General features: G+C 40.7%; 2 protein-coding genes across 13 annotated transcripts in view; both read left to right on the forward strand.

The window, feature by feature from the left end:
- LOC306824087 (plectin-like) overlaps positions 1 to 12863 on the forward strand; it is a 115158-nt gene extending 102295 nt beyond the window's left edge. For 9 of the 10 annotated variants that reach the window (XM_079344056.1, XM_079344057.1, XM_079344048.1 and 6 more), the window contains 2 exons: positions 1285 to 4638; positions 6683 to 12863. In XM_079344056.1, coding sequence (XP_079200182.1) covers positions 1285 to 4638; positions 6683 to 12862 — 9534 coding nt within the window. In that variant the 3' untranslated portion in view covers position 12863. The remainder of the gene's footprint in view (positions 1 to 1284; positions 4639 to 6682) is intronic. The other variant, XM_079344054.1, reaches the window with a different exon arrangement.
- A 700-nt stretch (positions 12864 to 13563) lies between these two features.
- Positions 13564 to 24727, forward strand: part of macf1b (microtubule actin crosslinking factor 1b) — a 37479-nt gene continuing 26315 nt past the window's right edge. Inside the window, exons 1-5 of one of the 3 annotated variants that reach the window (XM_079344064.1) lie at positions 13564 to 13704; positions 13882 to 13998; positions 15998 to 16138; positions 16317 to 16366; positions 17055 to 17166. In XM_079344064.1, the coding sequence (XP_079200190.1) occupies positions 13645 to 13704; positions 13882 to 13998; positions 15998 to 16138; positions 16317 to 16366; positions 17055 to 17166 (480 nt within the window). In that variant the 5' untranslated portion in view covers positions 13564 to 13644. Of the gene's footprint in view, positions 13705 to 13881; positions 13999 to 15997; positions 16139 to 16316; positions 16367 to 17054; positions 17167 to 18856; positions 19156 to 24727 lie in introns of those variants that run through there. The other 2 variants (XM_079344065.1, XM_079344061.1) reach the window with 2 other exon arrangements.

Raw genomic sequence — 24727 nt, forward strand, 5'->3', positions numbered from 1 at the left:
TTGTTCTCACATCTGTCTCTGTCTCTCAAACTGCATTTCTTCTTTACATTTCATGTTATTCTTGTCTCACTGCGGCTTCTTGTTGAGTCACTGCAACCACCTTTTAAACTGCATTTCTTCTTTATATGCTATTTAAATTCTTGCTTTAGTGAAGCCTCTTGTTAAGTCACTTTAACTTTCTGCACTGTCTCTGAGTCAACATCATTCTTACTTCTTAGTGTTCTTCAACTGCTTTAGCTGCTTCTAAAACTTGCTGGAGTCATAAAGTGGTTTCCCAACCTCCAGTGGCATCATCTTGCCTTACTTTCCATTCCATGTTATGGCAACTAAGTGAATTAAAGAACCCCAGTGCATGGGATAAGATTATTTTTAGGTGAAGTTCTGTGGCAAACACTTGACAATCTGAAAATCTGAAAAACTAGAATACTTTGAAATGTCTCCACACTTGGCCAAAAACGGTCTTAATGACCAAAACTATTTTATATTGAAGGCCTTTTCAGGGACAGACATTGGGAATATGCAGGAGCTTTCAGTGCTGTGATGCAGTGCAGAAGAAACTTGTTCTTTAGTTCTCCACGTATACTGCATCTGTCCCTGCCAAATAAAGCAGAGGAAAATAAAAACATGAAATAATTTAATGTTGAACATTACTACCTTAAACAAATGTCTACTGAACAGAATAACATTAGACACATAGGATATTTAAAAAAAATATCAGTGTGGGATCATCTCAAATATATACTGTATAATGTATTTTTGAAATACATATTAAAACAGACATTTTAATGTTTTTGACAAGACCAAAAGCTACATGACCCTTATTCTAGTCGATTATAATATAATTATTATTATATAACTCTCCAGTTAATGCAGTTTTTGAAAGTTGCAACAGCTGCAGGCGCATGCCATATGAGTTTCTTGCTGTGTTGTGAAGTGATATTTTTGTTTCCATACATAATTCATACATTCCACATCATCATTCATTTCCCCTCTGTATTGTCTTGTCATGAATCATTTTAATTGCATTGTGAATTTAACATTACCTTAATGAATGTGCATCTAGTGATTGACCTTTGACCTGATCTTTGAGCTAACATTAACATTAACATTGCCTGGGTAATACAGTACATTAAGCGGCTCATACTTCAGTGGGATAGGCTGTGATTACACTCGTAATTGCAGTTTTGTTTCCCGCTGTGTTGAGCTGGTTAATGTGAAGTGTTACCTTTAACATGTCATGCTTGATTATAATCCTTTCTTTACCATTTCCCTCCACTAATGCAGAAAGCTGCAGAGAAACTCAAAGAGGAAGAGCAGAAAAAAATGGCCAAGATGCAGGCTGAGTTAGACAAACAAAAGCAGTTAGCCGAAGTTCACGCGAAGGCCATAGCCAAAGCTGAGAAAGAAGCTCAAGAGCTGAAACTCAGAATGAAGGAAGAAGTCAACAAGCGAGAAGTGGCTGCTGTCGATGCAGAGAAGCAAAAGCAAAACATCCAGCTTGAACTCCATGAGCTCAAAAACTTGTCGGAGCAGCAGATCAAGGACAAAAGTCAACAGGTGGATGACGCTCTGCAAAGCAGGGTCAAGATTGAGGAGGAAATCCGCCTAGTCAGGCTCCAGCTTGAAACAACAGTAAAGCAAAAGTCGACTGCAGAATCTGAGCTCCAGCAACTGCGTGACAGAGCAGCTGAAGCTGAGAAACTTAGAAAGGCCGCTCAGGAAGAAGCTGAGAAGCTCCGTAAACAAGTCAATGAAGAGACACAGAAAAAACGCATGGCAGAGGAGGAACTCAAGCGCAAATCTGAGGCCGAGAAGGAAGCTGCTCGGCAAAAGCAAAAAGCTCTGGAAGACCTTGAAAACCTGAAGAGGCAGGCAGAGGAGGCTGAAAGGCAGGTTAAGCAAGCAGAGATTGAGAAGGAGAGACAGATCGAGGTTGCCCATGCCGCGGCCCAGCAGAGCGCTGCAGTTGAGCTCAAGAACAAACACCTTTCCTTCGTGGAAAAGACCTCGAAGCTAGAAGAATCACTCAAACAAGAGCATGGCACCGTCCTCCAGCTGCAACATGAAGCAGAGCGTCTCAAGAAACAACAGGAGGATGCAGAAAATGCCAGAGAAGAAGCAGAAAAGGAACTTGAGAAATGGAGACAAAAGGCCAATGAGGCCCTCCGCTTGAGACTGCAGGCTGAGGAGGAAGCTCACAAGAAGAGCCTGGCGCAAGAAGATGCTGAAAAACAAAAGGAGGAGGCTGAGCGCGAGGCCAAAAAGAGAGCCAAAGCTGAAGACTCTGCCCTGAAGCAGAAAGACATGGCGGAGAAAGAACTTGAGAGGCAGAGGAAGGTAGCTGAGAGCACAGCTCAGCAGAAGCTCACCGCAGAACAGGAACTGATTCGTCTTCGGGCAGACTTTGACAACGCAGAACAGCAGAGATCCCTCCTCGAAGATGAACTTTACCGCCTTAAGAACGAAGTTATTCAAGCTCAACAAGACAGGAAACAGCTGGAGGATGAACTGGCCAAAGTGAGAAGTGAAATGGATATCCTTATTCAGCTTAAGTCCAAGGCAGAGAAGGAGACCATGTCCAACACAGAGAGGAGCAAACAGCTTCTTGAGGCTGAAGCCACCAAGATGAGGGACCTTGCTGATGAAGCGAGCAAGCTCAGAGCCATCGCAGAGGAGGCGAAGCATCAGAGGCAGTTTGCTGAGGAAGAGGCGGCCCGTCAGAGAGCGGAGGCTGAGAGGATCCTGAAAGAGAAGCTTGCTGCAATCAGCGAAGCCACTCGCCTTAAAACAGAGGCTGAAATCGCCCTGAAGGAAAAAGAGGCGGAAAATGAAAGACTCCGGCGTCAAGCTGAGGATGAGGCCTACCAGAGAAAGGCTCTTGAAGACCAGGCGACTCAGCACAAGCAGGATATTGAGTTAAAGATAATCCAACTTAAGAAGTCATCTGAGGTTGAAATGGATCGGCAGAAAGCCATCGTAGATGACACGCTCAAGCAGAGGCGAGTTGTAGAAGAGGAGATTAGAATTCTCAAGCTCAACTTCGAGAAGGCTTCATCGGGAAAGCTTGACCTGGAGCTGGAACTTAACAAACTGAAGAACATTGCCGAGGAAACCCAACAGAGCAAACTTAGAGCAGAAGAGGAGGCCGAGAAGATGAGGAAGCTTGCCCTCGAGGAGGAGAAGAGGAGGAGGGAGGCAGAGGAAAAGGTCAAGAAGATCACCGCTGCAGAGGAAGAGGCCGCCAGACAACGCAAGGCTGCCCAAGACGAACTGGATCGGCTGAAAAAGAAATCAGAAGAAGCCAGGAAGCAAAAAGAGGAGGCCGACAAAGAAGCAGAAAAACAGATTGTTGCAGCCCAACAAGCAGCGCTGAAATGCAGTACTGCTGAGCAGCAAGTCCAAAGTGTCCTTGCGCAACAGAAGGAAGACACTATGATGCAGAAGAAGCTTAAGGCAGAGTATGAGAAGGCCAAGGCTCTGGCCAAAGAAGCGGAGGCTGCTAAGGAGAAGGCAGAGAGGGAAGCGGCTCTCTTTCGCCAACAAGCAGAGGAAGCAGAGCGTCAAAGGGCAGCTGCGGAGAAAGAAGCATCACTCCAAGCCAAAGCTCAGGAGGATGCTGAGAGGGTGAGGAAGGAGGCTGAATTTGAAGCTGCGAAACGAGCACAAGCTGAAGCTGCAGCAATCAAGCAGAAGCAGCAAGCTGATGCTGACATGGCAAAACACAAAAAGCTGGCAGAGCAAACATTGAAACAGAAGTTCCAAGTGGAACAAGAGCTCACAAAGGTTAAACTGAAACTTGATGAGACCGATAAACAGAAATCGGTCTTGGATGATGAGCTGCAGCGCTTGAAGGACGAAGTCGATGACGCCGTCAAACAAAGGGCCCAGGTCGAGGAGGAGCTGTTCAAAGTCAAGGTTCAGATGGAGGAGCTTCTCAAACTGAAAGTCAAAATGGAGGAGGAAAATCAACGCCTCATCAAGAAAGACAAAGACAACACTCAGAAATTCCTTGCAAAAGAGGCAGACAACATGAAAAAGCTTGCTGAAGATGCAGCTAGACTAAGTGTAGAGGCCCAGGAGGCTGCACGCCTCAGACAGGTTGCAGAAGACGACCTGAATCAGCAACGAGCTCTCGCAGAGAAAATGCTGAAAGAGAAAATGCAGGCCATACAAGAGGCATCCAAACTTAGAGCTGAGGCAGAGATGCTCCAAAGGCAGAAGGACTTGGCTCAAGAGCAGGCACAAAAGCTGATGGAGGACAAACAATTAATGCAACAGCGTCTGGACGAGGAAACGGAGGAATACCAGAAGTCACTTGAAGCAGAGAGGAAACGACAGTTAGAGATCATAGCAGAGGCTGAACGACTCAAACTTCAAGTTTCTCAGCTCAGTGAAGCACAGGCCAAAGCTGAACAGGAAGCTAAAAAGTTCAAGAAACAAGCTGATAACATCGCTTCAGTTCTTTATGAGACTGAAAAAGCCACCCAGGAAAGAATGACTGTGGTGGAAAAACTGGAGGTCGACAGACAGAATACCAGCAAAGAGGCCGACGGTTTACGCAATGCTATTGCAGACCTAGAAAAGGAGAAGGCTAGACTGAAAAAGGAGGCTGAAGAACTGCAAAATAAGTCAAAAGAGGTATTGTGTCAAAAATGGCATAACAGAGCAGCTTATGTCATTGTTCAAATTCTCTGAAAAATAACCCACTTCTTTCTTAAAATTTCCTCTATCTCTTTATCTGATAATACTAATCATGAAACTATTTCTGTCATTTTAAATATTCAAAGTATGTTTTATTTTTTATTTTTTTACAGTGCACTGTGCTCATGCAGATCACATCCTGAATGCTCCCCCCCCCCCCCCCCCCCCCGGAATGTTCCTTCTTTTTTTAAGACATGCGTCATCATTCTTGCCTTTAAAAAAGCTATTTTGTCAGTTTAAACTTAATGATTCAAACTCAGATCAAAATAGTACTAAGAAATAATTTGGTTTGCAATTTAGTCAGTGAGTGTAACTAAAGTTAGTCAAATGTACTCACAGATTTACCCTGACTCAATGTGTTCAAAATAAGCGTATACCGTTGCCTTTATTTGATGGTAGCTTAATCTTGGATTTTCACCATTTTTGTAGAGTCTAAGAGTATTCAAAAACAAGGGGGGTTTTCATTATTAGTTTCACTGACTAATGTTTTTAGTGTAGGGGCCGAGAGAGTGCTTTAAGAAATCTAGACACTCCCACCAAATGTGCCTTCACCTCAGGCTGACAAGCATAGTACTGAACTAGACATTAACATTTGTCAGCTATAAGAAAGAAAAATATCAGTTTTAATCCCTATTGATCCTGTCAACCGTCCAGCCGGCATGACCATGTAATGCACTTGTGTACATTATTTGACACAAAAGGCATGCAACCGCCATTCCCTCTTTCTTGACACGTGTTTGTTGACTTGAACCACATTCCTCACCATTTAGTTTGCATTAGTGCCATGGACTGAATTTAGAGCATTTTTGGTACAAATATTATTTCTTCTACCAGAGTATACCAATTTCTATATTAAAATCAATCCAATATTTAACTACATTAGCCAATAAGGACAAATACACTGCAATGACCCAGTGAATTTTCATTAATAGAAATGGTTTAGAGTGGCTATGGAGCTATCAGTGACTACAACACTTTGAGAAGTCCCACACAAAGATCAAAATAAATAAGTAATATATTGTTGTTCAACTGGATCTTATTTTTATGTAGTGGTTTCTGAGGGATAGATGCATTGCTTTTCTTTCCATTACCTAGCTAGCTTCATAGATAGTGTCACTTATAGCTTATTCTGCTAGCTATGAAAGCTGTGAGCAAGTGTTACACTTACACTTCACTGTCCCTAACTGCAGGAGCCAGGATGTTGGAGTTCTGAGTAATGTGGCATGGTAGACTAATGGTGAATCGTTACAACAGCGAAAGGCACTAGCCTTATTGTAATTTTGATTTACAGCAGCTTCCACCAAGGCTATTGAAAACAAAATGGGGATAGGAGAGAAGTGAGGAGGAGTTTGGTCATTCATTTGTACCCATAGAGTGCAGTGCTGGCATGATTGGGAATTTTGGCTCATCATTTCTCCTATGAAGATTATTTGGGTTATTGCAGCCCTTTTCTTTATTGGGGTTGACTCTAAATTGTTATACAACAAAATTGCTTAACCTTCATCATAAAGATACAAAAAAATACAAATAAAATAAGCTATAATAAAGATTCAAGAGCCAGGAAAATACAACTATGGAAAATACAAATAAATATATTGAGCATTGACTGAACAGTTCTTCAAAATTTAGAGGTTTTTTTTTTTTTTTTCAACTCAATTGCAACACTTCAAGGCTTCCTATCCTTACAAGTAGAGCCCAGTGTGTTCTTACAGGAAAAGAATAGTAATTACACTTTGTTTAGCAGATGCATCACATGAAGTTCACTTTCTGATCAACGTTGTTGTTGTAAATTATCTAAAACATAGATTATTTGATCTCAATATGCATAAGCAGAGTGCATTGTACAAATTGCTACCATTAAACATTTTCTTAACTATATAAATAAAAACTGCCATAGTTACATGACAACATATGCAAAGTATACATTTGTCTCTCCTATATACTTGTATTAACTTCTGTTTTTTACTATTTTTCCTATCAGATGGCTGATGCACAGCAGAAACAAATTGAACATGAGAAGATAGTCCTGCAGCAGACCTTCCTGTCAGAAAAGGAGATGCTGTTAAAGAAGGAGAAATTAATTGAAGATGAGAAAAAGAAGCTGGAGAGCCAGTTTGAAGAGGAACTCAAAAAGGCCCAAGCGCTTAAGGATGAACAAGAACGCCAGAGACAGCAGATGGAGGAGGAGAAGAAGAAACTTAAAGCCACCATGGATGCAGCCCTTAACAAACAAAAAGAGGCAGAAAAGGAGATGCTTAACAAGCAAAAAGAAATGCAAGAACTGGAAAAGAAGAGACTAGAGCAGGAAAAGGTTCTTGCAGAAGAGAACCAGAAATTGCGGGAGCAGCTCCAACAGCTCGAGGAAGCAAAGAAAGACCAAAACACCAACATTCCAGACAAAGAGCTCATCAAAGTAACATCTGTTACAACAACAAATACAGTTTACAATGGCCAAAATGCAGGTGATTTGGTAGGTGGTGCAGAGAAGAAACCTGATCCCCTATCGTTTGATGGTATCCGTGAAAAAGTACCAGCCAGTAGACTTCATGACCTCGGCCTTTTACCCAAGAAGGAGTTCGACAAGCTGAAAAATGGCAAAACCACAGTGCAAAAACTTGGTGAGGCTGAAAATCTAAAAACAACCCTTAAAGGGACAAATTGCATTGCTGGTGTTTTGACACCATCCAAACAGAAGATGTCAATTTACCAAGCATCAAAAGAAAAGAAGATTACTCCAGGCACAGCCATGATTCTCCTGGAAGCACAGGCTGCCACCGGTTACATCATAGACCCAATTAAGAATCAGAAACTTACTGTTAATGAGGCTGTCAAGGAAGGTGTGATTGGCCCTGAACTGCACAACAAAATGCTTCTAGCTGAGAGAGCAGTTATTGGCTACAAAGATCCATACACTGGTGGGAAGATCTCTGTCTGTGAAGCAATGAAGAAGGGTCTGATAGAGCATGATCATGCCATCAGAATCCTTGAGGCGCAACTTGCAACTGGTGGCATAGTCGATCCTATCAATAGTCATCGAGTACCCAATGAAATAGCCTATAAACAGGGACACTATGATGCTGAAATGAACAAGATTATGGAGAAGCCTACCGATGATACAAAGGGATACTTTGACCCCAGCACTCAAGAACCTTTGACATATTCCGAGCTCATGACTAGATGCGTAGCTGATCCTGATACCAGTCTGCCACTCCTGCCTATAACAGACAAAGCTGCCCAGTGTTCAAGTATGTACACAGAGGAGGAGACAAAGGATGTGTTCAGCAAAACCACTGTGTCTGTGCCATTTGGAAGGTTTAAGGGAAAGACTGTCACCATTTGGGAAATAATCAATTCTGAGTACTTCACTGAAGACCAAAAGAAGGACCTTCTTCGTCAGTACAAGACAGGCAAAATCACAATTGAAAAAATCATAAAGATTGTGATTACTGTGGCGGAGGACAAAGAGAAGAAGAATGAAATCACCTTTGATGGTCTGAGAGCACCTGTACCTGCCACTGAGCTCCTGGAGTCCAAAATCATTGATAAAGACCTGTACAATAAATTGCACAAGGGAAATAAGACAGTCAAAGAGGTTTCTGAAATGGAACCTGTCCACAAAGCACTGAAGGGTACAAAAGCCATTGCCGGTGTAGTCATTGACTCATCCAAGGAGACCATGTCATTTTACCAAGCTATGAAAAAAGACATGATGAGGGCAGGACCTGCCTTGAACATGCTTGAAGCCCAAGCAGGCACAGGCTACGTGGTTGACCCTGTTAACAATCAGAAGTACACTGTTGATGAAGCTGTCAAAGCAGGTATTGTTGGTCCTGAGCTGCATGAGAAACTCCTGTCAGCAGAACGAGCTGTTACAGGCTACAAAGATCCTTACACAGGAAAAACTGTATCTCTGTTCCAGGCAATGAAAAAAGATCTTATACCTAAAGATCAGGGAATCCGACTGCTCGATGCACAAACAACTACTGGAGGCATTATTGATCCTGTAAAAAGCCTTCGCATTCCCCATGATGTGGCATGCAAGAGAAATTACTTTGATGATGAAATGAAACAGCTTCTTAGCAGTCCAACAGATGAGACTAAATGCTTTTTCGACCCCAACAAAAAAGAAAAGGTCACATATTCAGAGCTCTTTAAGAGATGTGTCACTGACAAGAAAACTAGTCTCCTGCTGCTGCCGCTTTCTGATGAAGCAATCAGTGCAAAGGAGGAGCCTACCTACACTGAGGCTCAGGCTGAAGAGGCAATGACTCTGGCAACAGTGGAACTTGACTCTGGACCACTTAAGGGTAGGAAGATGACCATCTGGGAACTCCTCAACTCTGATTATCTCACTGAGGAACAAAGGCTTGACTTGCTAAGACAATTCAGGTCAGGAAAGATTACAATTGAAAAAATAATCAAAATTGTTATCACAGTTGTCAATGACAAAGAAGCCAAGAAACAAGAACAGTCCTGCTTCAAGGGACTTCGATCCCCTGTGCCAGCTAGTGCTCTGTATGATTCCAAAATCATTGACAAGCCAACCTTTGAACTCCTGCAGCAAGGCAAAACAACACCTACCAAAGTCAGTGAGAATCCCAATGTCAATAAATACCTTCAAGGCTCTGAAAGCATTGCTGGCATCTACCTAGAGCCCACAAAGGAGACAATAAGCATTTATCAGGCTATGAAGAAAAAGCTCCTGAGACACAACACAGGTCTTTCACTGTTGGAGGCCCAGGCTGCCACTGGCTTCATCGTAGATCCAGTGAAGAATCAGTGTGTGTCAGTAGATGAGGCTGTGAAGTCAGGCCTTGTTGGCCCAGAGCTACATGAAAAACTCCTCTCTGCAGAAAAGGCGGTCACTGGCTATAAAGACCCATTCACAGGCAACAAAATCTCCCTCTATGAGGCAATGCAAAAAGATCTTGTCCTAAAAGAGCATGCCATGCCACATTTGGAAGCACAGATGGTTAGTGGAGGAATCATTGACCCTGCAAATAGCCACCGTGTCCCTACTAATGTGGCATATCAGAAGAAGATTTTGACCAAGGAAATGGCCAAAACCCTATCTGAACCATCTGATGATCACAAGGCTTTCTCAGATCCAGCGTCTGATGAGAGTGTGACCTACAGACAGCTTAAAGAGAAGTGCCAAAGAGATCCAGAGACAGGCCTGTACATCCTTCCACTCTCAAAGCCTCAGTCTCCAACTGTTGTGGAGAAGACCTACCTCTACACAGAGGAACAAACACAGAGTGATCTGACAAACACCCAAATTGACATTCCAATTGAGGGTCTTGCTAACCAATCAATGAACCTCTGGGATATCATGAACTCAAATTTGCTTCCAGAGCAAGAGAGGCAGAGACTTATGGATGAATATCGCTCTGGGAATATCACTAAAGAACGGATGATAATCATTATCATCGAGATCATGGAGCAGAGAGAGGTCGTCAAAAATGACCCACTGTCATACAAAACTATAAGGAGAAGAATAACTATTGAAGAGCTTTACAATGCTCGCATCATTGACCTAGAAACATACAACCTCATTAAACAGGGCAAGAGGGACATCCGTGACATAATGGAATTGACCAGTGTGAAACAGTATCTCTACGGCACAGGCTGTGTTGCTGGGGTCACAACTGACTCAAGCACCAAGCTAAGCATTTACCAAGCAATGAAGAGAGGTTTCCTGAAACCAGAAGTTGCTCTCAGCCTCCTAGAAACTCAAGCTGCCACAGGTTTTCTTCTTGATCCAGTAAAAAATGAAACACTCACAGTTGATGAAGCTGTTCGTAAGGGTGTTGTTGGCCCCGAGATCCATGATAAGCTTCTTTCAGCTGAGAGAGCAGTCACAGGATACAAAGACCCATACAGTGGGAAAATCATTTCTCTATTCCAGGCCATGAAAAAGGATCTTGTTCCAGAGGATTATGCCCTGAAAATGTTAGAGGCTCAAACATCCACTGGTGGTATTATTGATCCTGAATTCCAGTTCCATCTGCCTGCAGACATTGCCATGCAAAGAGGTTATATAAACAAGGAAACCAATGAGAGGCTAACTGATGATGTCAAGGGATTTGTTGATCCTGTCACTGATGAAAAACTGTCTTATGCAGAGCTGTTAAAAAGATGCAAGGTTGAAGGAGGATTGCGCCTACTCTCCCTAGGAGACAAGAGGCTGATGTTCAAGGGTCTAAGGAAACAGATCACAATGGAAGAGCTGCTCCGCTCACAAATCATCGACCAGGAGACTGTCACTGAACTGAATGAAGGTCTAATTACAGTGGAGGAGGTTTCCAATAGACTATCAAGATACCTTGAGGGCACAAGCTGTATTGCTGGTGTATTCTTAGAGTCCACAAAGGAACGTCTATCAATTTACCAGGCCATGAAAAAGAACATGATTAGACCAGGCACAGCATTTGAACTTCTCGAGGCCCAGGCCTCCACAGGGTACGTAATTGATCCAATCAAAAACCTCAAACTGACTGTCAATGAAGCAGTGAAAATGGGAATTGTAGGACCTGAGTTCAAAGACAAACTCCTCTCTGCTGAGCGTGCAGTGACAGGATACAGAGATCCTTATTCAGGCAAAACCATCTCCCTGTTCCAGGCCATGAAAAAAGGGCTCATCCTGAAAGACCATGGTATCCGACTTTTGGAGGCCCAGATTGCCACTGGTGGTATCATTGACCCAGAAGAAAGTCATCGTCTGCCAGTTGAGGTAGCCTACAAACGTGGCTTCTTTGATGAGGAAATGAATGAAATCCTGACAGATCCATCTGATGACACCAAAGGCTTCTTTGATCCTAACACTGAGGAAAATCTAACATACCTCGGGCTTATGGAGAAGTGCATCACTGATCCTGACACAGGCCTGGTGCTCCTGCTACTGAAAGAAAAGAAGCGGGAAAGGAAGACCTCCTCCAAGTCCTCAGTTCGTAAACGCAGAGTTGTCATTGTAGACCCAGAGACAGGGAAAGAAATGACAGTGTATGAGGCCTACAGGAAGGGACTCATAGACCATCAAACCTACCTGGAGCTTGCTGAGCAAGAGTGTGAATGGGAAGAGATCACAATGACCTCCTCTGATGGTACTGTCAAATCCATCATTATTGACAGGCGGTCAGGGAGACAATATGATGTTGATGATGCTCTTGCACGTGGCCTTATTGACCAGAAATCTCTTGATACATACCGATCTGGAAACCTGGCCATTACAGAATTTGCTGACATGCTTTCTGGAAACACAGGAGGCTTCCGCTCACGCTCATCCTCCTTTGGTTCCACCACTGGTTCCACTGCTGGTTCCACTTACTCTTCTCCAATGAGCCCCATACCCTCTGTTAAACCACCTGCAGTCATATGGAATGATCCAGCCGAGGAAACTGGTCCCATCGCTGGAATCTTAGACATAGACACACTGGAGAAGGTGTCTATCACTGAGGCCATTCACAGAAACTTGGTAGACAACATCTCAGGCCAAAGATTGTTGGAAGCCCAAGCCTGCACAGGCGGAATAATTGACCCTACAACTGGGGAAAGATTCTCAGTTGCTGATGCCACAGAAAAAGGCCTAGTGGATAAAATCATGGTTGATCGCCTAAACCTGGCTCAAAAAGCCTTTAATGGATTTGAAGATCCCAAATCTAAAGTAAAGATGTCTGCATCCCAAGCTTTAAAGAAGGGCTGGTTGTACTATGAGGCTGGACAACGTTTCCTTGAGATCCAATATCTGACTGGTGGACTTATTGAACCTGATGTTGAAAACAGAGTGTCACTAGATGAATCCATAAGGAAGGGATCAATTGATGCCCGAACTGCCCAGAAATTAAGAGATGTGAATTCATATTCTAAATACCTAACATGTCCAAAGACCAAACTAAAAATCTCCTTCAAAGATGCCATGGACAAAAGCATGGTTGAGGAAGGAACCAGCCTAAGGCTTCTGGAGGCCTCCTCACAGTCTAGCAAAGGCCTCTACAGTCCCTACAATGCAAGTGGTCCTGGATCTGCCTATGGCTCAAGAACTGGCTCAAGGACTGGCTCCCGAACAGGCTCTAGGAGAGGCAGCATCGATGCTGGCTTCAGCACGAATTTCTCATCGTCCTCCTACACTTCCTCTTCAACTGGCTACAGCCGCAGATTCTAGTTTAGCAAGTACTGATCCTAACAAGGCCCAAAAATAAATAGTAACATTAACAAAGAATATATAATTTATTTATTCTGCCCTAAAAATGGTCACACAGATTTACCTGTCACGCAGATGTTTTTCATCTATAAATGATGTCTATACATTTATGGAGACATAACAAGCATTTAGATAAGATATATGTTTTTTTGTACTGATCACCAAGTTAATATTTTACAAAGAAAAGCATGACATTTCTGCTATTTCTTAAAGTGACCTGATAGTTTCAATCTCACACTTGTGAAAAAAGTTGTATACTTGTGCCTTTAAAACTAATATATACTGTATGTATGTAAAATGGAAATATTTTTCCATTTTTATTTCCTGAAATTCAAAAATATTTGTCAGTGTCTACCCTTTATCCCAGTTCTACTAAATGAGATACCTTTTGTGTTAACTGTTTTTAAGAGGTTAAAAGTAATTAGATTCCTCAAATTTCTTTTTTATGTAAAGATTATGGACATTTTTCATTTATTTATATTAAATGCAGCCTAACTACATATCCTACCCAATAAGAATACACAGTTTGACACTACAAAAGGAGACACTACACAACAATCAAGTGCCAGAAATGAAAATGTGCACTATTTTTTCTGAAACCAATTTCATTTTTTTTTAACTTGTAGCCTATCTTATCTAGTAGACTTTTGCATCTTTTGTCTTCATGAATCCATTGTTTTACACACTCCAATTTTGGAAACTTTATATTCACCATCTTTTAAGTGTCCCCTTTAAATCCCAAGATGATGTCAGAATTGATCCTGATCTACCATACAGACCTGCTGCCTGTTATTTTGGTTCTTGTAAGTTGAATTCTTTTCTGTTTGTTGATTAATTTGCTTTTGTTATTTAGTTGATTCTTATCACATCTCAGAACATTAAATAATCTTTTCCCCATCTTGCCCACGACTTGAGAATTCCTTTATTGAACATATTCACTACTGCATATTAAGAGCTCTTTATTGTGTTGTGTTTTACAGCTGCCTCAGTCCCTTAGAATCCAAATGATGCACAAAGATCCTCAGCTGGTTGAAGAAAACCATCCCATCAATTTGGATGGTTTAGAGAGTCCATGTCACCCTCATCCAGTTAGACAGGTACAGTATGAACTTATGTGTTAACTTATGTGTTTAACTGTTGAGGAACTTATAATTCATCATATACTGAATCTGAATTTTTTCATCAAGATTTAAAATGTCAATCAATTCTGTTTTTTTATGCATGGCTTGGTTTATTTTTCATTTCAAATCATAGTTATTTTTCTTTTATTTCTAGATCTGCCATGTCATTTCTTCCATTGCAATTCATATTTGAAGAAAACTGAGGCTGATTCAACCTGACACCATCTTGGGATACTTTTTAGGAACACCTCTCATTCATGAAGTTATTTTCATATATTTATTTTTTTTGCATGCCAATCGTGCTTTTTATGCTGTTATATCCAGATTTGTTTTAGAGAGGACTCACAAGGCATACACACAGGATCAGTCATTTTAATTGGGATTACAGTAGTACATTGTAATAGAACAGCACGTCTTTATAAAACTGAATCTGAGTCCACTGAGTATATTTTTGTATTTTCTCTCTGTAAATGTTATCCAACCAAAGTGCTAATAAGATACATTTGGTATTTGCTTATTTTACAGCACAATATTGTTTGAATGTTTTTTTGTTCATTTGCTCATTTCAGTTGACATTTTCTCCCATATTTCTTTTGCATTGAAGCTTTTTTAGCTGATATCTATTTTTCCCTCTGCAAGTATTTCTGTTATGTATCTCTCAAATGTTTTACTTCTGTAAATGTCTTCAATTTGTTTTTTATTTGCTATGCATGTTTTACATTTATAAAGGATATTTGGGAAATAGGTTAGTGTAAAATAACACAAAAACTACAGATATCACTTTGCTGATTTTGAATATGACATCATATAGAAGTTCACAAACTAACTGGTCCGCTTTGCTTATGAGACCAATATTGCTTTGAATGATGTGGTGAGTGGATTCTGATGTACTTTCTGAAAATAACACTATGTTGTAAATAAATATGCTCTGAAGAGACCCTCTTGTCATTCATGTAACAATATAAGGGCGAACTAAGATAAATGAACATAATAAAGGAACATATTGTTCTATTCAGCTTTCTGAAATTACATTGGAATAAAGAGAAAATCTAAAAATGAGGTCCCGAAGAAGTCAGTATCACTTTTTTTGGTGCTGAGTTGTAAAAAATCGCTAGTTATGATGGAACTTGCACAAAGACTTTCAATACTATAGCTCCCAAATATATACTTAATTATTTGCTAATTGCATAAAGAAACACAATGTTTTGAGTTGAACATATATCTTTGGTTTCTTTAAAGGAATAATAAAATGGAAGCTCTGAGAAAAATCCAAATGCCAAATGCGTTTCATTAATAGTCAATGTCAACATGGACATAAAGAGAAACTAAAATAGGTGAACTGACAGCTCTATGGGTGGCACATTTAACAATATTTTAATGAATTTTATGAATCTACTGTCCAAGAAACCTGCTGGGAAAAGTAATAGCTTTGTATCTTCTTCTCGTGTTATTGTGAATATTTTATGAGCCAAGCAGTACACCAGTGAAAACATTTTCAAAGAGCGTCTCTATACAACTGCATAGAAACATAATTTTATCTAAAATAGTGATACATTGTGATATTCATATATTATGCAAGGTCTATGTTGATATGAATCTGTTAACAACCAACATGTGTTTGGAACCTGCCACGAGTAAGGGCACAAGTTGACCACAGGAGGGCAGTGTTAGCATGACCCACACTCGCAAAAGGAAGCAAGAGAATCAGGTGAAACAGAGATGCAGTCAAAAAAATTGCCTGACTCTTTATGTTATGAACCCACTGAGTTCGATGTTTTCTTTCAGGAAAGTAAGCCTATAATAGGTTATTAAGGCCATTGATGATGTGCTACAAATCAGAGGACCTGTGTTAGCTCTCCTTTAGAATTAGGTTTTGTGAAAGGAAGCTGTTCTGATTGTTGTTTCAATGCCTAAAGAACTTGAGTCAGTCAATCCAGATGTAAAAAACTTTCTTGCTCTTCTATGCTAACATTAGCCACTGGTTTTGATGGAGGAGCCTGCCAACAGAAGAAACGGGGCATTCACCTCCCAGAATTCTTCACTCAGCTCCCTTGACTACTCTGATCTGAGCCTCTCGCTGCCAGCTCTTCCTGCACCAGAAGCTGGAGGCGAGGAGGTAAGAACACAGAAAACAGAGGGTCAAAACAGTCACATCATCAATGCCTGTACTCATATAATGAACTGTTGAATGCTCAGTAACAGCTCAAGCAGCTGCAAAGACTGTTCACGTAATCAATACATGAGAATTGGTGCAAGCATTCTGTTTGTCTGTTTCTTTCAATGGTCTTATGCAGGATAAAGGAAGTGCTATATTTGGATCAACACCAACATCAATGGATCAGAGGTATGTTTCCATCGAAGAGTGTCGCTGATATAACTCAACAAAACACCAACTTAAGAAGTATCTTATTTCATTTAGAAGATCTCTCTATGTCAGAGTCAAGCCTCGAGGAAATACTACATTTTGATTTTTGTACTTGGTCATTAAAAATGAAGTCACGTTGGAATTTGACTTTATTTTAATTAACAGGAATTGCAATGAAATGACACAAGCTTAACTGAAAGTGGCCACCAACAGTCAGCCTGTGTGACAACAGTTGGTCAATTGTGTCAGTTTTGTAGACCGGTTCGTCTGCATTTACCAACAATACAAAGACACTTTGAACTGAGGTTCCAGCTCAGCAGAGAGAGAGACACAGAGAGAAAAAGAGCATATGCCTCCCTAATGAGATGTTTTCCAAAGCCCTGGTTACTTTATATTTGATAAGAGTAATGTTCCCTGACAGCTCTGTTGTAACTAATTCCTGCTGTGGTTAAGGTCAGGGTTTTGCTATTGTGTCTGTCCTCTCCATTTTCTCCTCCCGGTCACCAGAGATCCAGCCACACCCATGTTTTATTTTAACATATACTGTTTCGCAAAGAAGAAGAAATATATCAGGACAAACCAAAATGCTTGTCTACCTATTAATAATCAATAAATGAATAATGAAGATATTCCAAAATGCAATCAATAATATGTGTCTCTGTTTTAGCAGGGATGAGGAAGACTTAAGTCAATGGCAGTGTGAATTCAGAGGTCAAATCAGGGCACTGAGACAGTGGCTGAAGAGTATGGAGATGAGGTTGCCTCCTCTGGATCCCAGGGTTTGTTTAGCTTATTATCTCTCAGATTTTTCATCGTTATCATCATCCCTCTACCATCCACTCTCTTTCTTTCACCACATAGCACGTTGACATTAAAAAAGGTACATGAAATGTATTTTCAAAGAATCTTCCTGTTGAGACAGATTTTGTCTCCCAAATATATAAATATCAAGTAATTAAATGTAATCAGCAAATTCAAATCGAATATGTCAGATTTGGTTGGAAAAGGTTTGTGTTTGGCTTTTTATACTTCTTTTACCTTACTTTCTTTCTTAAAAATAGTTATACAAAGGAAGTTGCGGCTGTGGGTCAGTGGTAGAGTTGGTCATCTCTCAACTGGAGGGTTGATCCTTTCTGGGCAAGACACTTAATCCCAAGCATGTTTTGCTGCATCATTGGTGTATTAATTTGTATCAATAGATAAGTACTGATGGACACTTTGCATACAGTAGCAGCCTCTGCCATCAGTATGTGAATGGTTGTGAATGGGTAGGTGTGACCTGCGGTGTAAAAGCGCATTGACTAGTCAGAAGACTAGACAAGTTCTGGACAGGCTCAAGTCCATTTACCATTTATTTATATTTTCTTTTAGACATAATGGGAAGCTTTACAAGAAATGAAATCCAATTGCCATGCCTTACTCTCTCTCATTGTGTAAATGTGTCAAGTCCAGTTATTCAGAAGGTTAGAGTGAACCTTGTGTAGCCTTTAGGTTTTCATCACACTTGGAGCTTTGTCACAACATAGCAATATCATCAAGTACCAGAACTCTACCGCAGAGTTACAGTAGTGACTCTGCTCTCAGTCATAGCTGCAGCTTGAAGCTAAATGTTAGCAACATATCTACAGAACTAAAGTTAACACACTGATACAAGTCAGGTCTTACGTTTACTGCGTTCACCATTATAGGGGTTAGCATGCTAGAGTTGAATAGGGCCTTTTCTTTGTAGGTAGCTTTATTGGAAAATGTTATTTTGAATTGAAAATGTAGCCTAAAGAAAAGTCCATCCTGTATGGAGCGTAAACATCTTCGGAAAAACGTATGGCAACCTTTTGACCTCAACAAATGCTCTTTCAGTCAACAAAGGGTGCTGCTTTAAAAAAAAAAATATCTCAATAATCAGCAGGCTTCATCCTCTAAGGATTATTAATTTGCCCCACATTTCATGGTAAGCTATACAAAAGTTGTTGATATCCTGTCTGATCCAAAATAGTGGATTTATAGTCAACCAATAAATCTATCTAACATGGCTAGCTTCAAAGCTACATCATTGGCAAAGCTAGCAAACCCAAAGGAATTTAAAACAACAAGCAAACTGAAGACGCAAGCTTCGTCATTTTATTGTCCAAGATACAAAGATTTAAACTGAAAATTAAATTGGTAAATACTTGGGCAATCAGGAAGGTGCGCTGCCAAATGTTGGTTAAACAGCAGTGTGACTCCAAATTAAGCCAGTTAGTTGTTTTCAACTTCATTTAACCACCAAAAAAAGAATGCTAATTCTAGATTGAGTTACAGTTCCTCTTTGTTTTTATTTATTGTACAAATGAACTCTTATTAACCATGGTAAGTTCTTTGTTTCTTCCATTCGTTTGATCCTGTACTTGCACCCTCTTTTTGCATTACCTCCAGCAGCATCTTATGTTTGTTATGAAGAACAGAAAACAAGAGACAACAAATGATCCTCGTGCTAGTCAGCATGCTAACACTTAAAACAACAAAAATAGGAATGAGACTGAATGTTTTTTTAAAGTCAGACATACTTAGAAGGATACTGAGGTGGTCCTCCTCCACTCCTGCAGAGAGACTTCTTTAGGCCACAGGGGTACGGAGGGGATGGGGGATCAGGCTCCATTGTGCCATTGGGCCACAGAAGTGCTTGGCACTGGAGGCCCCCTGCACACATGAGCGCACACACAGAAAAGACATTAGACTCAGATGGAAGGAAGAGGCAAGGGGGCAGAAAAAAGAAGAGCTGGATCTTTATGGTAAGAGCTCTCTGATCAGACTATTGAGGCATTTATTGAACACCAACTGTAGATTTTGTTATACAACCAATTGTACAAATATCTATTCAAAGATCTGTCAGTTAAGGCTGGGGCCACAAATTAAGTTGCTAGCTAAATCTCTGGGAATGGCAAAAAAGAAAACAATAGCATCACTTTTAATGGCAGGTTTGCTAATAAGCTATGTTTAGCTCCAGCATTTTTGCAATTATGTTACTCCCCTTCAGGTCTATATTAGTCAATCCCCTAACATCTTTCTTAACAGCAGGTCTGCCATATTACAAGATTTAGATTTTGGCAATTACATTTTTCTCAAATAGCATAGTGAATGTTTTTAATCATATTCTGTGGTTTAACTGTGCACTGACACTGAAAAAAATAAATTCAGCCTTTAGACAAGAAAGACATTTATTTTGAGCTTATTAGCTCATTTATAACACCAACTGAAAACTATTTTATCTAACAGAGGCGCAGCAAAATGTTGAGGTAATAATGTATTGGGTTATCCATGGTGAAAGCTGACTGCACCTTCCTCAGTGAGCTGTGAATCAATGACAGAAGGGTCAAGTGTTTGAAGTTTGTTATTGTTATCGTAAAAATTGGTTTCGGTTGATTTAGTTATACGGTCCATTCAAGTGAATGTGTCCCATTGTCCTGACTGGATGTTTGAGCCATTAATTGATTGTGTGACTTGAAAGAGCCAAGGGACAAAGTACGATCTGTGTTTGAACCTGCGTGACCTTTGAAGAAACTTACTGATTGACTTCTCTGGAAGAGGGTTTAAGAAAACATTTTACAGCACGAAACATTCCCTGTAGTTGACTATTCTTTTCACACGTTACGTTTTGTTTGCGTTTCCCTGAGAAGTGACGAGTGTGTGATGCACAGGCATGTCTTGTGTCACAAAAGCCTGAAAACTTGGTTGGGTTTTTTTCGGCCCCCATATAAGAATGTGTGAACTAAGGGGGTGTCTTTCATACCATGCCTTTTTCATACTGCATCCGACCGCAGACCTTTGTCATGGTAATGCTGTTAGCCTGCTGCACTGCTGGTTGTAGTCTGGGCCTAAGGGACTTGTTAGTTAGCAGTCTGAATGAGGACATCCCCCCCCCCCCCTCTATAGGCCTACAGACCCTCCTACAATACACAGGAGAGAGACACACACCTGCTCCTTAACACCAGGCATGCATTGACACATCTTAAGCTGTTTTTCCCATGAACACACTTTCCCATCAACACTGGAATACACAAGAGCTTGAAATGGGAGCTTGTCTATAAGCACTTTAAAAAAAACAATACCCTTCAATCTGTGAACCAGGAAAACTTAAAGGGGATTTATGAAACTCCCCTAAGTAGCTCCTCTAAGTTTTGATGGTGTCTTGTGATATTCATCAGTTTATGGAGTTGTCCAGACACCATGAAATTGAAGACATTCAAATGTTTTTCTGGAACACCTAAAGGATATCTGTTCTGGAAGAATTAACTTTAGGAAGACTGTTTGATGCAATGACACACCAACAAACTTCCAACTAACTGCAAATGAGCATTGTAGAATCAATAACACGGACATGATAAATCTGGGGAAGCTTGACTTTTTTTTTCTTCCTCTGGGTTTAAAGCTACAGCACTCAAATAGGATATTGGTGAGTGATAGTTTTCGTAGAATCACTGTCAACATTTTCAGTTATGTGTATAATATAAGCAGTCCCAAAAAGATATCAACAAAACAGACCATGATAGCAAACTCTGTGTAAATTGTCTGTTAAAAAAAACCGACGACACAATTTAAAGGCATGATTATGAGTTAAATACCTAAAAAACTGCATTAAACTAAAACCTGCAGGCTGTGGACTTTTGACCTTTTTGGAATCATTCCTTCTTGAAGCATCATTGATGGAACAGCATTTTGGATACCACGGTATGATTAATTTTTTTATCAATAAAAACGTAATTATTACGTACAATGGAAATGTGTCTCAGGTGTGACAGTAACAAACAGACATTCTGGTGATAGTCTCTTCACCACGCGCTCCATGACATTTCCAAACCTGTGATCTGAGAAATCGTCTTACTTGGATATGAGTCTGATCGTGTTGTTGTCTTTGCATCACGCCACGGACAAGGCCAAATGACATCTCTTCACTTTGACAGTCAGGTTAGGGTCAAAAGTTCTGTCTGTCTCCCCCTCCATCCCTGCCAAGGAGGCTCTTCTGGATAAAGGCTGTCTGTGTCTTAAAGGTCTCTGGTTTCCCTGGGCCTGTGGCAGATGCTGCATCCCAAATAAGCCGTGTACACATAACTTACAAACACAGTCAGGAAGCGGGGTGAAAGATCACAGCCTATTATCCTCTGCTCCCTGTTTCTGACAGCCAGCAAACAGCATCCCGGCTCTCTGACATTGTCATAACCTTTAGGAAAGGAGTGAAGGGGGGCGGCTTGTGTTCCTTGCGGTGATTCCCCTACAAGATAAATGAATAGTGAGAAATGCTTCAAAGGTAGAAAACTCTTGCTTTATCAACTCAAGTTAAGATTTAATGTTATATCCAGTTTGTTTGTCCCACTAGGTGTGTCTAATTGATTTCTAACTTCGAGACCTTTTCATAATACATCCCGTAGAAGAATTCTTGATTCACACACTTGATCAGGGTTCATGGTAATGTGGGGCCTCTTTATTGCCTTTGTTGTGCTTGTGTAAAATGTGGACCTATGGTTGTAAATCCTCACTTCCTGGAGAAAGTTGAATCAAACGCATAGGCCAGATGAGTTGAACTCCTCAATCCCTGAGTGCCTAAATCCTCTTCTCCTTCACGATTGTCGGCCGTACATTTTGCAGCTCAGCGGGGCCTGAGCAACCCAGGAGGGAATCCCATCAGCCTTTCATCCACTTTTCATGGAAGCAACCTCTTTTGGTGATAAATGACAGTGTGCATACTGAATGGTGCTTCTGGTTTGACCCTTTAGAGGGACCCCCTCTTTTTTTCATGTCTCACGAAGAGGACTAATTACCATGCTCTGTAGAGGAGCCATTGAGGTCTTATTTAATTTGAAGGCAGAAGAGAGGTTGAGCTCGAAGAGGAGGGGGGAAACAAGCCCGTAAAATTAATCTTTTTCCTCTGGCACATGGGATCTGTGATCAAATCTCGGCTCCTATTGGACTCTTCTGAATCGCATTAATTTAAGAGACTCGTTTTATCCTGTTTCCCGACCTCTCTACTCTATTATCCCTTGAATTTTGGAGGGATAATGAAGGCTACTGAGTGAAAAATGAGCTTTCTTTCTCAACGCCAGTTGCAGCTTATTGCATCAGGGCACAGCGCGGCGTGCCAGCAGCTCTTCAGACACATCAGCTCCCGTATTTTAAAGAACTGTGTGCAGGCTCTGTGTGCTGCTGTACTGTGTAATGGAGAGGAGAGATGTGTTGGCGAAATCATTTCATTAGTACAGAGGGGGCTGGAGAACGCTGAAAGCTGGGATCAGGTGTCATGGTTTTTACAACAATGTCTTCCTGGCAAAGGGGTGCCTCATCACTGCCAGCTCCATTCAGATAAAGAAAGGGGGGAAGGGGAATGTGGGCCTAACTCGCTCATTAAACAGCTAAAGACATGAGCTCTCTAAGTGACCCAAAGAAACAACTTTCTGTGTGTATGTGAATCTTTTACAGCTAAACTGTCTTAGCTGTGTCTAAAAGTCCAGAATATATGTTTGCCTTTTTTTCTTTCTTTTTTTTTTACCCCTGTACAGCTCCAAGATATTGAGATTAGGTGTATCTTCTGAGTCAGATAATTCTTGCATCAGCACTGAAGAACTCAGGGGTTAAATAACTTGACCCTGCAGGGGTCGTCCTATTCAATTCATGGCCTCTCTCTCTCTTCCTTGTAGGCCACAGTGACAGGCGTTTTGACTGTTTGTTTTTTTTCCCTTCCTCTACGCCTTTGTTTTGGTTTTTTTGTTTTTTTATCACCATTTACATAAATTACTGCTAGAGGGAGGATGGGAGTTTGGATGTGGTAGCAAAGTAGTGGAAAGGAAGAATGAACCATCAGCAGCTTTAGTGCTAAGTCATTGAGGTTACAATGTTACTGAATGAGCGGCTGAGTGGACACTCACATGAGGGAGGGTTTTACAAGACTAAGTCTGCACTTGGTTATTTTTTGTATTTAATCTGCCCTTGTGACCTCATATGCCACAGATTGAAGCCATTTTATGAAAAGTCAGGGAGTGTTCCAGGCAAAAAGACATGATTATAAAAAAACAACATGATTTTCACATTTCTCATATATCCACTTTTAACAGAACAAGAAAAGGGGGGGGAACCATTATCACCATGTGTATTTTTAACAGTCATAGCCACTGTAGTGTTGTTCCATGTGGTCGAGAGAAGTGTTTTGGGTTTGTTTTTTTTTCAGAGTGGGTCTACCAGCCCCACAGGGGGTCGCTAGAGGGTGCTAGGTGGTTCGCAAAAACTCGGAGGGTGGAAAAGGACAACATAGAACCAAACAAAAAAAATCTACAAATAACAAGTACAATAATTTGATACGTGCTTTTTAGAGCCAAATCAAAATCAAGCAGCAGATTTGTCTGAAATTGATTCTCAAGAAGTTTCTGTAGCCCTGAAAAGCAGCTACCTACATCCTCTTTAAGTAAAATGAAAGAATCTCAGATGAATAAAAAAAGACCACTAGGCTAATAGTGTTAAATGAATGTCAATAAGGAATGAGATGAGGCTGTTTATGAATAACAAGAGTCAAACATCACTTTTTAAAGGTCAGTTATTCTTACTCTGATTATTTTTGAGACAGATAGATTAAAACACTTTGCACAAATGATTGAATAACAAGATGCTTAACTGTATGAAGAAATTATTCAAATTTGTAGATTCAATTTTTATTATATTTACAATTTACACTCACTCGTACCAGAACTAATGACGTTCCCCTCAGATCTACTTGATGTGTGAATCTGCATGTAAGGATTTAGCTCATTTTATCACTGTGTCAAAGAAGTGCCCAACACGACCTGCAGAAACTCTGCAGGTATTTGACATCGCTCTAAACAGAAAATATACACTTTTAACTCATTTAAAACAAAGAGCATTTTTCTCCTGCTGTATTTGAATTTTCTTGTAACCCCAATAGAACCTTTTTCAGGATATACTGGGCTCTAAAGTCTCCAATATTGTAGTAACATCATGATCACAGGGCCCACACAGAATAAATCAGGTCTCTGCACACATCTCATGCACAGTTAACTCAGTTTGTATTGACAGATTTAAAAACCTCCCACTCACATGTAACACAGAAGGCATTCCACATGGGCGAGTGGTATTGATTTCATGATATTTTTTGAGGGGATATATGTAAATACACACATGTAATTTAAACCAAGAAACACATTCCTCCCCCTCAAACTGTAGATATTCTCATCCCTGGAAGCAATGGCAAAAAACTGTGGCAAGAGCTTTTTAAGAAGTACAGCAACAAATGCTCCTTTTCCGAAAATGTCTTCCCCTTCAAATAATCCTAAAACTCAGAATGCTATGTGACCTTGCAGGTTT

The sequence above is a fragment of the Symphodus melops genome (assembly GCF_947650265.1).
Source record: "Symphodus melops genome assembly, chromosome: 5".
NCBI classification, from domain to species: Eukaryota; Metazoa; Chordata; class Actinopteri; order Labriformes; family Labridae; genus Symphodus; species Symphodus melops.